A 14,252-nucleotide genomic window follows, 5' to 3' on the forward strand; every position below is an offset into this window, starting at 1 on the left:
CCGTGGCTCACGGGACACTTGTCCCCCTCCCAATGATGAGAATGTATTGTGTTTTGCTCATAGTGGCCCTATAGGGGTGTTAGCAAATGGATAGTGTGAACAAGCTAAGGCCCATGTCACAAGAGGCCGGCGGACACTAATGATCTAGCATCAAAAGTCCAGATGCCCAAGTGCTTAAAAAAAGGCTTGTCCAGCATATCGAGTCACAACAGGCGGAGGACGTAGAGGAAAACAGGGATTTTTTGACCATCTGTCGGAGGCAAGAGATTGCGAAGGTTAGCTACTAACGAAGGTTAGCTAACGAGGCAGGATGAGCCAGAGATTGGAGGCAGAGATTTGCAATAGACTGCGAAGGTTAGCTACTAACGAGGCAGGATGAGCCAAAGATTGGATTTCCTTTTCGCTGAGGCATCGGGCATGCGAAGATATACGCCATACATTTGACAGTAGCAGTCGGATATCGGCTGGTGTAGAAACAAATCGCCCGGTCCTGCCAGATCAGAAACCAGTTTATGCCGAGGCGAATTCGTACATTGCATTATATTGTCTACATCATTGTAAATTGTAATTGCCGCATGCACCGAGGCAGATCAAGACGAGGACATTGGTATCTGTAAAGTTTATATGCACATAACTGATGCGTATGATTTTTAAACCTGAGTACTCTTAACCTTCCTTAACATAGGAGAACGACTGTGAATGAGATAAGTGAATCATACAGAAGCAGCAAAAAGTTTGCATTGCAGCAAGCTTGTTAGGATCGTGTGCTCTGAGCTCACCGAATCGGGTGTTTTATATGTGAACCGAATTGGGCATTTTATTAGTGAGATGAGAAGGTACAAGAACCGTTCTGTTTTCATACAAGAATAACCTGAGCACGAGGTTAACGCCAGCTGCAATTTACATATTTGTGCAGTGTATAGAAAGCATAATAATAGCCGGTCTTGAATCGAACAGTTTCTTGTTGCTGTTAACATTATGTTGATAACTCTAGAACCAAGTACTGACTCACAAAAGACATGGCAACCTCTAAAAGTGCCCAAGCTTGTTGTACCTCAGCCATGACACAAAATAACGCATATAGGAGCGTGCTGGATATGCGCAGTCACCCACCAAGCAGTAATCACCCAATTCTCCTCTTTGACATCTCTTTCCCAGCATACTCCTAGAGAAATTCTGTGAATCATGGATTGACCCTGCCCAGCCCACATCATAGTCCCAAATCATGCAATTGGCAGAGACTGTCAATTGCAGCAACACAGAGTGAAATCCCTTTCTGTTGAAGTAGTCTGCATGATTTAAACTTTGGTGCTATGATGGGTATATGTGACCCATCAATGGCCCCCACAACAAGCGGTATTCCTCGAAGAGCTTCAAACCCTGCTGCTAGTTGTGCCATCCTTGCCATGGATGGCCAACGTACGTAGAAGTTTTGAAGGCCACTTGCGGCAAAAGTCAAGAATGATAGATGTAGCTGTACTACGAGCCACGCCGTACATGTCTGCTAACACTTCAACGTTTGCTCCACTGGCAAGCCTGTGAACTGCAAGAGCAACTCTCCTGTCTAGGGTTATAGCATCTCGCATGTTAGTGTTTTGCTTCTTCATTTGTGGAGCCACCATCTTGCATAAGTACTCAAAAGTCTCTCTGCTGATTCGTAAACGTCGCTTGAACATGATGCTTGACCATGACCCTAACAAGAAACTTTCAAGGTAGTTTTGGGGCCGTGTAAACGCCCAGCAAACCCTCTACTCATGACCTTGTCTGCGACCTGAGATGCTATCCAAAAAAGGCTCGATGTGCCAAGCAGTTTGCACCAAATGCACCCATGCCCTCACAGTTGAAGCATGGCTATGCATTGAGCTTGCAACCTCCAACATAAGTAGCACACCCATGCTTGCCATTGCCAAAGTCTGGTCCTTGTCCATGGCTTTCCTGTGTAACATGACAGAGAATGGTCTAAGTAGTCTGGTTAAGTTGACGACAAGCTGATTTTTAAGCACTCAGGTCGGTGACAAGCTGATTATAAATATTCAGGAGGATCAAAGCAAGTAAATAACAGATCTTGAACGCAAAGTTGTACAATTATATGTTCATTCACAACGAATACCCATGATGAGCAAAATCTGAAAATAGTCTACATTGAAGCAAGTTATTCAGGTCAATGAAAAGCACGTACTCATCAATGGCATGATACCAAAGCTGAAATAAATAACCTTGACAAGATGAATCTGAAATAAAGCATGTACTCATCAACCAAAGCTGAAATGAATAATCTTGACAAGATGAATCTGAAAACCCTGCTGCTCAGAAAGTAGTACTCATGATGAGTCAAAGTTGAAATTATATGCCATATGGATGACAATGAAAGCTAAAAGAGCTGTGGCGAATCCATCCCATCAATTCTTCCTAGATGCTTCCAGAAGCTCAGCAAGATTGAGTTGCAATGCTGCAAAAATATCCAGCTTTCATTTTTCAAGTGCTTCCATTTGCTCCCTAGACTCCTTCAACTCTTTGATCAAATCTTTACCGCACTTAGCAAGGTGCGAGAGGGATTGGTCTTGCACTTTTCGAAGTCTCCCAGGTCGCAAATTGTTGGAGCCCTCCTCCTTGCATGAGAGACTCGACTCTTCCCCTGTTGCACCTTGCTCTGTAGGCAAGGATGAGGCATGGATCATGCAAGATACATGAGCCCTACTATGCATGTACTCATCAACGACATCATACCATTTGCATGACCTTTTCCTGTCATTACCTGAAATGCTATTATGAGCCTTGTCTGCCTTGTAGTCGTCATAAACCCGTCCCCATTTCTTTCGGCACGCTTCGCTATCCTTGTCAAAGTCAGCAAACATGGAGGCCAACTTGACTGAAATCTTGCTCCACAGGTTGATGCCTTGCTTTGATGGTTTATTGAACTCATAGTGCATTGACGCTCTGACATGAATCAAATGCTCAACCTAGTAATCATGCCACTTTGACTTTGCATCCTTGCCATCCTTTGCATTATTTGGTTCAGTAGTAGCGGTGGAACTTTCTTGTGGTTTCTTTGCTCTCTTCACAGTACTTGATGGTACATGATCGGATGCCATTGTCTTTCTTCCTTTCTGAGATTTAGGTAGCTTTGCTGGAATGGGCACACAAGCCCCTAGTGTACTTGGAGTTTGAGTCGGTGAGGGTTGTGTCTGGGGTGCTTGAGAAGGAGGGGAATGGCTATGATAGCTGGTAGGTTGAGTAGCATAAGGAGAATGAAATCCAGCTCCTTGGCCAACCATCATCAGAGAGGAGCTTCCTACCCTTGCACCATGCTGAGAAAAGTGTGGTTGGAAGTACATGGGGGGTCCCGAAGATGAAAGCATGGCTTGATAACCGCCTTGAGGTGGCATCGCTCCTATGGAAGAGCTTGGAGAAGCCACAACGTAGTAAGGTAGCTGGTCATTACCAACTTGAGAACAAACATATGAGTCACCATCACATTGTGAAAAAGCCTGCGAGTCCATTCTGAGAAGTTCCTACAGCAAATAGAGATGACAACACATAGACAAGGCACAAAAGAGAAGGACAAGCTCAGAATCACACATACCACCAATCCCACAAAACAAACACTAGGCAAAATTATATTGCAAGGAAGCGTATTTCCAAGGAAATTTTGACAGCAAAAGAAGTCAACTCCAAGTCAAAAAATGAACAAAGTACAAAGGACATTACCTGATGAAATGTTTCTAGAAAAGGCACAACTGAAAGCAAAGGCAACAATCCAACAGTTGTGATGTGTGCAAAATAATGATAAAAAGTGTTAGCTTGCTGAGATTAAAATCAACGTACTCTCAACACATAGAAAAAGTGATTTTATGTTATACTTACCCACAAATCTTTGAGATGGTCTTCCGCAATTGCTCACCCAAGAAACTTGCAGGGGTTTTGCTGCTAATTAGCTATTAAGGGGATTTCAAATTTTATGGCAATGAAACAAAGATTCGGTTAGCTTGCTATAAGCACACATAGACAAGTGTGGTTGAGCAATTGATGCTGGAAGAAAACTAGAGAATTTGATGGAGAAGAGAAAAAACTTCAGTAGCAAGTACTGAGTTACCTGCTCCCTTCTCAAAGTGTCGAATCTTGACAAACTTCTCAGACTGTAGCAGAATACATAACTAGCAAGGAGAGACGGGTAGCCTGCAACAAGTTTTTATAGCGCATAGCTAGTTAAGTGGAGAATACAATTCTTGCTACAGAAGAAAATCGGTGTTCATCAATCATACCTCTTCTGCTGATCACCTCAACTTGCGGCATAGGAAGGTGTGAGCAACGCGATGCTTAAAAAGAAGGAAAGCTTGGCGCCATAGGCCCAAGCTTGGCGGGATGCACTTTGAAGCTGATTGGTTGGAGTAGTTCGTGGGTGCAGCCGACCCCTCGGACGTTTTGTTGCGGATCTTGGTCGTGATTGAGCCATCCACGTTGGCATTAGATGAGTGTGCCCGCGGATGCATGTGACACTAAGAGCTAGTGGCAAACTCAACCATTGGTCCTTTTTTAATTTTCTACTGGCCGTCCGCCCTCTTGTGACATGGGCCTAAGGTGCTATATGAGGAGTGGCTTAGAGAAGCTTGAACTTTGTAGAGGCCATGTGACAACAGGGAAACACCTTGTGTACACACACAAATACAATGTCCTTATATTGTTTACATGCACACGCACTACGCGCTTAATTATGTCATATTATCATATTAAGATAATTACACATTAGAATGCATGTGAACATAGGGGTGTACATATACATAAGAGTGCATGTGTGTTTGTGTTAGTATATCCATGTGCTATGTGAATCATACATGAGAGAGAGAGAGAGAGAGAGAGGACCTTGTTGAGGCTTGGCATGCCTGGAATGAGTGGCCCAAGACGAGGAGCTGAAGGTGCGGAGGTTGACGTGTTGAGACGGGCTACTACAAAGCCCTACATGTGCCACCAAGTCATTTCTGAGTTTGTGTGTGTGTGTGTGTGTGTGTGTGTGTGAGAGAGAGAGAGAGAGAGAGAGAGAGAGAGAGAGAGAGAGAGAGAGAGAGAGAGAGAGAGAGAGAGAGAGAAAACCTGAGTGGAGGGAAGCGAGCAAAAGAGAGAGGAAGAGGAGTGGAGGAGCACGCATGCTTGTTGCCGATTCTTCAACAAGAAAGAGGAGCTCGTCTCAACAGAGCGCCATTTCTTTGCTTGAGCCCACGGTGAGCAGAAGCTGCACGTAGGTAGTTAATGGTTTAGGGTGGCCCCCCATAATGGCAACAACAATTTCCCAATTATTCGCCTCTTTTCTCTCTCAACCATGGCTCACGTGACACTTGTCCCCCTCCCAATACTGAGAATGTATTGTGTTTGCTCATAGTGGCCCTATAAGGGTGTTAGCAAAAGGATAGTGTGAACAAGCTAAGGTGCTATATGAGGAGTGGCTTAGAGAAGCTTGAACTTTGTAGAGGCCATGTGACAACAGGGAAACACCTTGTGTACACACACAAATACAATGTCCTTATATTGTTTGCGTGCACACGCACTACGCGCTTAATTACGTCATATTATCATATTAGATAATTACACATTAGAATGCATGTGAACATAGGTGTGCATATACATAAGAGTGCATGTGTGTTATGTGCTATGTGAATCATACATGAGAGAGAGAGAGAGAGAGAGAGAGAGAGAGACAGAGAGAGAGAGGACCTTGTTGAGGCTTGGCATGCCTGGAATGAGTGGCCCAAGAGGAGGAGGTGAAGGTGTGGAGGTTGATGTGTTGAGACAGGCTACTACAAAGCCCTGCATGTGCCACCAAGTCATTTCTGAGTTTGTGTATGTGTGTGTGTGAGAGAGAGAGAGAGAGAGAAAACCTGAGTGGAGGGAAGCGAGCAAAAGGGAGAGGAAGAGGAGCGGAGGAGCAGGCATGCTTGTTGCCGATTCTTCAACAGGAAAGAGGAGCTTGTCTCAATAGAGCGCCATTTCTTTGCTTGAGCCCACGTCGAGCAGAAGCTGCACGTAAGAAGCTTGCTACTGTTGAGAGAGAAAAGAGGCGAATAATTGGGAAATATACTTCCATTTTTCTTGCTGTTATGGGGGGCCACCCTAAACCGTTACTTGTCCCCCTTCCCTCCCACCTTCAGTCGAAATGCTCCATTCAAAGGTTGCGCACATGTGGCCTAGCGGCTGCGTGGTTGACCTTTTCCAGCTTTTAGGGTCGATGCCTCCAGAGCCCAATTGCGCACATGAAAACAAAAAAAGCAAGAAATTTTTAATTGGAAGCGCATATGGAGGCGCCAATAACCCACACTCCCCTGGCGGAGACGTCGCCCTGCAGTCATCCCTCGTCTCTATGCCTCTTTGCCTGTGCAAACCCACACCACCGTTATTCTTGTCACTACACACATCCTGCGATTGTCACAGACATACAATACACATCTCGACGACATGCTGTAAACAATACACAACTCATTTAATTAAGCTGCACCTACACCAATTGAGTTTATACTACATGTACAATGCTGCAAGTTCAAGACACAAGATACACGCTAACCTAGCTAGTCGTTTGGTGAAATTACACAGAGCTCTACAAGCTCTGCACTGCCATTAACAAGTTCAACGTCGACTGCAGATAATATTTTTATCAGAATCAACAATTGCATGCAGTGGAAGGTCTGCATTTTATTCACGATCATAGACAGATTGTGTTGCTCTCTGGTCAAGTACAATGAATCCCTTGATTGTATTCTACTGGATTACTACGGAGATGGCAAGCGTAGGTTCGCATGCTGCTCCAAGTGCCACAGTACAAATGTTGTTTATTACGCTCGTCATCTTCCTGTTCATGTCATCGCCGGCTATTTTCCACGAACACCTCGAGGCATTAGCTGGCATTCGCGAATGGTGGGTCTTCCCGCGTCAGCATGCATTTTGGTCCCAAGTTCAAAGGCAGGTCTGGCTTCACGAGGAGGATTACACGGACGACCTCTTCATGAAAAGGTACCGCATGCCTGAGCCGGTCTTTCAAATTCTTTTACAAGCTATTGTGCGTTTTCTTCCGTCTACCGATAGAGATAATTTTGTACGTCTGCCAATTGACCCCGAACAAGCTCTAAGCTTTACCTTACTCAGGCTTGCCCACAATGATTCCACCACTCATATTAGTGACACATTTGGTGTCGGTGAATCCACTGTACACAAGTATTGCAACATTGTGGTGGAAATCCTTGCCACACGATTACGTCCACAATATATCGTTGTTCCGTTCGGTGAACAGCTTGATCATATTATAGCTGATTTCTCGGCCATCACTATGTTGCCAAATGTATGTGGTGCGATAGATGGCACTCACATAAGGTTAGCTAGGCGACCAAGGCCACAATATTGTTGTAGACACCATTTTCACTCCATTTTGTTGCAAGCAGTGTGTGACGCACGTAAGAAGTTGTGGGATGTGTGTGTGAGCGCGCCTGGTGGCACTAACGACGCTGCACACTAGAAGATCTTTTCTTTGTACAAGCGCATGCGGTTCCGCCAAGTTCTCCCCACTCCAGTAATTACCCTGGAGCGATTACGCATTCAACCATACCTCCTCGCAGACAAAGGCTATGGTTCTTCGTCTATGATGGTCACGCCTTTTGCAGAGGGTAACGCTCCTATTCAGGGACCCTGGGATGAATTTAATCGACACATTTCCAGAGGACGAGTTACAATAGAAAATGTCTTTGGCATCATGAAAAATAGGTGGCAAATTTTGCAAAATATGCCAGTGGACCTTAGGCGAGCTCTGTCATATGTCATTGCCTGTTGTGTGTTGCATAATTTTCTGGTAGAGCATGGTGTGCATGCAATGGATAGAGAAGACCAATTTGATCTCCATCCCAATATTATGCCCGTCCCAAGAAGTTCTAGGAGAGAGCGTATTCTAGGCCAAAGAATGCGCAACATTCTATATAGGGATTGGGTTGCTCGTTATCAATTAGCAAATCCCAATGCTAGAAGAGATTGACCACAATGCCTTCTGTTTGGATATTTTAGGAATCATTCTTGCACTAAAGCACGTTGTATAGTTCTTTCTAAGTCTCTGTGTTTAGCTCTGACTCATTCTATCTTTGTAACTCGTAAGTGTTATCGGATGCACTACATCTCTAACCACCTTCTCTAAAGCTAACTGTCTCCGTATAACTTGGCAACTACATCGCACTGACTTTGTGACTCTGGATTGCTAACTCGCTCTATCGCTCACTGACTCTCTCGTCTCCCTAACTCAATATTGCACTAACTATATTTATATAATTTACTATCTGTATATTGCAAAATATCACTAACTCTTTATCTAGATCTCACTCACACTAACTTTGTAACTCTTGCTATCTAAACTATGCAGCAACTTGCTAACTCACCAACGCCCTAACTCATGAAAGGTCTCTCTCATTAACTCTATATCTATATCTCACTAACACTAACATTGTAACTCTGGCTATTTAGCCTACACTGCAACTTGCTAACTCACTAACACATTAACTCTGTATCTCACTCGTTAACTATATACCTCTATCTCCCTAACACTAACATTATAACTTGTGCTATCTAACCGGTACTACAACTTGCTAACAATGTCTCTCACTTATGCACTAACATAATAACTCACTATCGCACTAACTCTATATTAATTGTCTAATGTGTCTGTAAGTCGGTGCCGTTATGTCGCTCTAATTCCATCTCCCCCATCAACTCTATATCTATATCTCACAAACACCAAAATTGTTACTCTGGCTATTTAACTGTCACTGCCCTTGCTTACTCACTAACGCACTAACTCTCTATCTCACTCATTAACTATATACCTCTATCTCCCTAACACTAACATTGTAACTCACTCTATGTAACTGACACTGCAACTAGCTAACAGTGTCTCACTTATGCACTAACGTACTAACTTACTATTGCACTAACTCTATATTGATTGTCAAATTTATCTGTAAGTCACTGTCTTTATGTCGCTCTAACTCCATATCGTCTCCCTAACTCAATATTGCACTAACTATATTTCTATATTTACTATTTGTAACTCACTCACACTAACTTTGTCAGTCTTGCTATCTAAACTACGCAACAACTTGCTAACTCACTAACGCAGTAACTCACGATCTATCTCAATACTCATTTACTATTTGTAACTCACTCACACTAACTTTGTCAGTCTTGCTATCTAAACTACGCAACAACTTGCTAACTCACTAATGCAGTAACTCACGATCTATCTCAATACTCATTAACTCTATATCTATATCTCACTAACACTAACATTGTAACTCTGGCTATTTAACCTACACTGCAACTTGCTAACAGTGTCTCACTTATGCTAACCCATGGCTCTCTCTCTCTCTCTCTCTCTCTCTCTCTCTCTCTCTCTCTCTCTCTCTCTCTCTCTCTCTCTCTCTCTCTCTCTCTCTCTCTCTCTCTCTCTCTCTCTCTCTCTCTCAAAATATCTATAGATTTGTATGTGTAATTGTAGCTCTCTCACTCATTAACAACACAACACACTATCTTTCTGAGTATTGATTGCTAACTCTCTTTGCTGTCAAAAGATAGTTTATGTGAAACTATTTTTCTCACAAACTCCCCAAGGCACTAACCTCTTATCGCAGTTATAGTTTTATAAAAAAGACATTGGTATTGCTATATTTTATTGCCTGATTACATCAAGAGACAAACTTACAAGATGCTGTCTGATATCAAGCATCTCATCCACCTGCCAAAATGCTTGCAATCTGTAGTTGAATCTCGAGAGATTTCTCTGCACGCCTTTCATCTGCATCAATTCGACGCACTTCGGTCTCAATCTTGCGGAGCTCTACCTCCTTCATGGTTTCTGCAAAACTGGACAACCCTTCCTTCAGCTCAGCACCCAAGGAGGAGTCGGCTTCAGACAGACGACGTCTCTTCTTGCATCGCTAGCCCCGAACGGAGTCGAAAGTCCTACCACCAGAACTTTCTTCGGCACTTGCATTGCTTGGCACAGTGCTAATCGGTGTGGTTGGTGATCCCTCTTGGGAGGGGGCTGCTACATTTTGATTCTCATCATTGTTATTGATGTTGATGTCGTCATTGTCAGCTTCACTATTGTCATCGTCTTCATCCTCCTCTGGTGCCCCAAGTAGAAAGGCCTCCCCATTGAAGCCATCGGCCAACCCACGCACCTTGGGTGTTCTCCCGAGAACCTGAGACATCCTGTCAAAAAATTCCCAAGTAGATGAGGATGCGCCAGTGCCTTCTTCGGCCCTTTTCTCTCTTTGGTAAGTCTTGCGTAGAGAATCCCATTTATTCTTCCATTGTTGGGCCGTGTAGGTGGACGAAAACTTCAAGTTCATTTGTTGAGCGAGTCCAGACCAATGCTTCTGCTTGAAGTTTCCTTTGCCTAGGTTTGTCCACTTCTCTTAGAAGAAGTCGATTAAGCACACAACCTTCGTCGTTGACCACTCCAAACCTTTCTTCGAGCTTGAAGGATTTTTAGCCTTGCTCTTTGGGTCTCTTTGCACCACCACTGTTGAAGACAAATCATTTGTGATGGAGCTAACTTCAGTTCCTTGCTGAGAGGGTGCCTCGATGGTTGGAAACTCTAGTAGAGGAATGTTCTCCTCCATGGCAGGTAGGAGAGAAGGATTCGATGGCACAAAGCCATTGAGACTTAGAGACAATGAATGATCAAGTGGCGGAATGCTCGGTAGGAACACTGGCATGGCTCTGGGTGGAGCCGTTGCAGGCATGCCTACCATTCTATTGTAATCTGTAGGGTTTGGTGGCATGTAGTGGATCCCTGAAGGATGAGGCTGCTACACATTGACATGATTGTGCATAATGTATTCGCCAGCTTGCAGAAGTTGACGGAATCCACCGTGTGGTGGAGGAGAGGGGACCGGCTCCGTGGGCAGAATTGGTGGCTGAATTGGAGGACGTGGTTGGTGCCGGTGGACGGAATGTGGAGGCCCATATGTCGTGAACGCACTCAAAAGTGGACAACTCGGTCGCAAATGAGGGCGTTGATGCTCCATTCTTTATCTCTGCAAGCATCACCATAAGCAGCATTAGGTAGAAGGCGAGAAAGGTTTTCCTACTTTAACACACCAAGCAGTGAGCTCAAAGGCAAAGTGGCTAAGGTATACGCCTTCGATTCCCGACCATGACAGAGAGAGCGAGAGAGAGTGAGAGAGAGAGAGCATAGTGTTATTGGATACCTTAGTGTGCAGATGGTTGCTTGAAGGTTTCCTCTGTAGCTCGCTTAGCATCTTGGAAAAATGGGCAGGGCAGTGCATTTTAATAGCGCACTCTTGGCTTTTTAAGTACTCTCTTAAGCCGCAGACCCCGAGGCTACAGGTGGTGGGTTAAGCTACAGGTGCGCAATGCCCGTGCATGCAGGTGAAGCTGGGGGTCATTGGGTAGATGGGTTGAAGCTGGTCGAATACAGCTTGGCCTAAACCTTCGCAGTAGTTTTTGCACTAGGGTAGGTGCGCTTGCAAGCAGGGTTGTCTCTAATGGCGCTGCAGCAGGGTCGCCTGTAATGGTGCTGCAGTTGGAGGTGAACCGTAGTGATGTCGCTCGGGAGGTGGAGAAACCAAAAATTTCCCGCAATACCTATAAACGCAGTGGCTAACTACATGGGCTGCCCCTACTTTGACGCAAAAGACGTAGCGGCTGCAACTTTCATGCCACGTCAGATTTAATACCCGCTACGGCTTTCAAAGTAGTTCATGTGTGCACCACTTGAATGAAAACCTTTGATTTCTTTCCTTCTTAATCGGGATTCCTTCCGCCACTTGCAAAGGTTATCTTTGAAATTAGTTTGTATGTAATGGAGGCTTCTCCTGAGAGAGAGAGAGAGAGAGAGAGAGAGAGAGAGAGAGAGAGAGAGAGAGAGAGAGAGAGAGAGAGAGAGAGAGAGAGAGAGAGAGAGAGAGAGAGAGAGAGAGAGAGAGAGAGAGAACAAGAAGAAGAAGAAGAAAAAGAGTATTTTAACGAGCGAGATCTATGGCGAACTTCTCCATTGCGAGAGAGAGAAAGAGAGAGCCCATCCCTACATAGCACCAGTTGGTTTTGACAAGTTAGCGTGCTCCAAATACACCATCGGTAGCACTATTCTCTCTAGCCTATTGCCCACACTTGGCTTCCACCCCCCTTGGTACCGCACATGTTGTCTCTGGATCGATTGGTCACATTTGCACCACCGGGTCATCAACCTAGCCCCTTGCTCTCTAGACTCGGCATCTCCTCCTCCTTTGGATCTGCCGTTGCGCAAGGGCAAGTCTCCCACTCCACACTCATAGCCATTGTCTGTTAATAATGTAATGGAAATTGATAATTATCTATTTATTGCAGCCCACGTCGAGCAGAAGCTACACGTAAGAAGCTTGCCACGGTTGAGAGAGAAAAGAGGCGAATAATTGGGAAATATAAATATAGGAATGGAAGATACTTGTTGCCATTATGAGGGGCCACCCTAAACCTCTAACTACCCTGCTCAGCTGCTCACGTGACACTTGTCCCCCTCCCCTCCCAGGCTCCCACCTTCACTCAAAATGCTCCATGAATGAAAACCTTTGATTTCTTTCCTTCTTAATCCGGCTACCTCACCCCTCTAGTTTGAAAAAGATAATTAATTTCTTTTACAGATTCCTTCCCCCGCTTGCAAAGGTTGTCTTTGAAATTAGTTTGTATGCAATGGAGGCTTCTCCTATGAGAGAGAGAGAGAGAGAGAGAGAGAGAGAGAGAGAGAGAGAGAGAGAGAGAGAGAGAGAGAGAGAGAGAGAGCAAGAGACAAAAGAAGAAGAAGAAGAAGAAGAGTATTTTAACGAGAGAGATCTATGGCGAGCTTCTCCATTGAGAGAGAGAGAGAGAGAGAGCCCATCCCTACATAGCACCAGTTGGTTCTGACAAGTTAGCGTGCTCCAAATACACCATCGGCAGCCCTATTCTCTCTAGCCTATTGCCCACACTTGGCTTCCACCCCCCTTGGTACCACACATGTTGTCTCTCAATCGATTGGTCGCATGTGCACCACCAGGTCATCAACCTAGCCCCATGATTTCTAGACTCGGCATCTCGTCCTCCTTTGGATTTGTCGTTGCGCAAGGGCAAGTCTCCCACTGCACTCTCGTATCCATTGTTTGTTAATAATGTAATGGAAATTGATAATTATCTATTTATTTCAGCCCACATCGAGCAAAAGCTGCACGTAAGAAGCTTTCCATGATTGAGAGAGAAAAGAGGCGAATAATTGGGAAATATAAATACCGGAATGGAAGATACTTGTTTCTGTTATGAGGAGCTATCCTAAACCGCTAACTACCCTGCTTAGCCCCTCACGTGACACTTGTCCCCCTCCCCTCCCATGATCCCACCTTCACTCGAAATGCTCCATGAATGAAGCCCTTTGATTTCTTTCCTTCTTAATCGGGCTACCTCACGCCTCTAGTTTGAAAAAGATAATTAATTTCTTTTAAAGACTCCTTCCGCCGCTTGCAAAGGTTGTCTTTGAAATTAGTTTGTATGAAATGGAGGCTTCTCCTATGAGAGAGAAAGAGAGAGAGAGAGAGAAGAAGAAGAAGAAGAAGAAGAAGAAGAGTATTTTAATGAGAGAGATCTATGGCGAGCTTCTCCATTGAAAGAGAGAGAGAGAGAGAGAGAGAGAGAGAGAGAGAGAGAGAGAGAGAGAGAGCCCATCCCTACATAGCACCATTTGGTTTTGACAAGTTAGCGTGCTCCAAATACACCATCGGTAGCCCTGTTCCATCTATCCTATTGCCCACACTTGGCTTCCACCCCCCTTGGTACCACACATGTTGTCTCTCGATTGACTGGTCGCACGTGCACCACCGGGTCATCAACCTAGCCCCATGATCTCTAGGCTCGGCATCTCCTCCTCCTTTGGATCTGTCGTTGCACAAGGTCAAGTCTCCCACTGGACTCTCATAGCCATTGTCTGTTAGTAATGTAATGGAAATTGATAATTATCTATTTATTGCAGCCCACGTCGAGCAGAAGCTGCACGTAAGAAGCTTGTCAGGGTTGAGAGAGAAAAGAGGCGAATAATTGGGAAATATAAATATGGGAATGGAAGATACTTGTTGTCGTTATGAGGGGCCACCCTAAAGTGCTAACTACCCTGCTCAGCCGCTCACATGACACTTGTCCCCCTCCCCTCCGAGGCTCCCACCTTCACTCAAAATGATCCATGAATGAAAACCTTTGATTTCTTT

The 14,252-nt window shown here is 44.7% G+C and overlaps 1 protein-coding gene and 1 pseudogene across 1 annotated transcript; one reads left to right on the top strand and one right to left on the bottom strand.

The window, feature by feature from the left end:
• The first annotated feature begins 6,808 nt into the window (after positions 1-6,808).
• Positions 6,809-8,005, top strand: LOC147438771 (uncharacterized). The gene is made up of 2 exons (XM_086484193.1): positions 6,809-7,237; positions 7,892-8,005. Exons 1-2 carry the CDS (start codon positions 6,809-6,811, stop codon positions 8,003-8,005), a joined length of 543 nt encoding a protein of 180 aa, XP_086340319.1.
• A 1,729-nt stretch (positions 8,006-9,734) lies between these two features.
• LOC147438772 (uncharacterized) lies at positions 9,735-10,856 on the bottom strand (annotated as a pseudogene).
• Between the last annotated feature and the right edge of the window lie 3,396 nt (positions 10,857-14,252).

The sequence above is a fragment of the Adiantum capillus-veneris genome, chromosome 16 (assembly GCF_014529385.1).
Source record: "Adiantum capillus-veneris isolate H3 chromosome 16, ASM1452938v2, whole genome shotgun sequence".
Lineage (NCBI taxonomy): Eukaryota > Viridiplantae > Streptophyta > Polypodiopsida > Polypodiales > Pteridaceae > Adiantum > Adiantum capillus-veneris.

What these genes read in the sequence shown, in the direction of transcription:
- LOC147438771 (XM_086484193.1), top strand. Translation starts at nt 6,809, where the DNA reads ATGTTGTTTATTACGCTCGTCATCTTCCTGTTCATGTCATCGCCGGCT. An exon ending in AAATCCTTGCCACACGATTA is followed by an intron (nt 7,238 to 7,891) that starts CGTCCACAATAT and finishes AATATTATGCCC; the next exon opens with GTCCCAAGAAGTTCTAGGAG.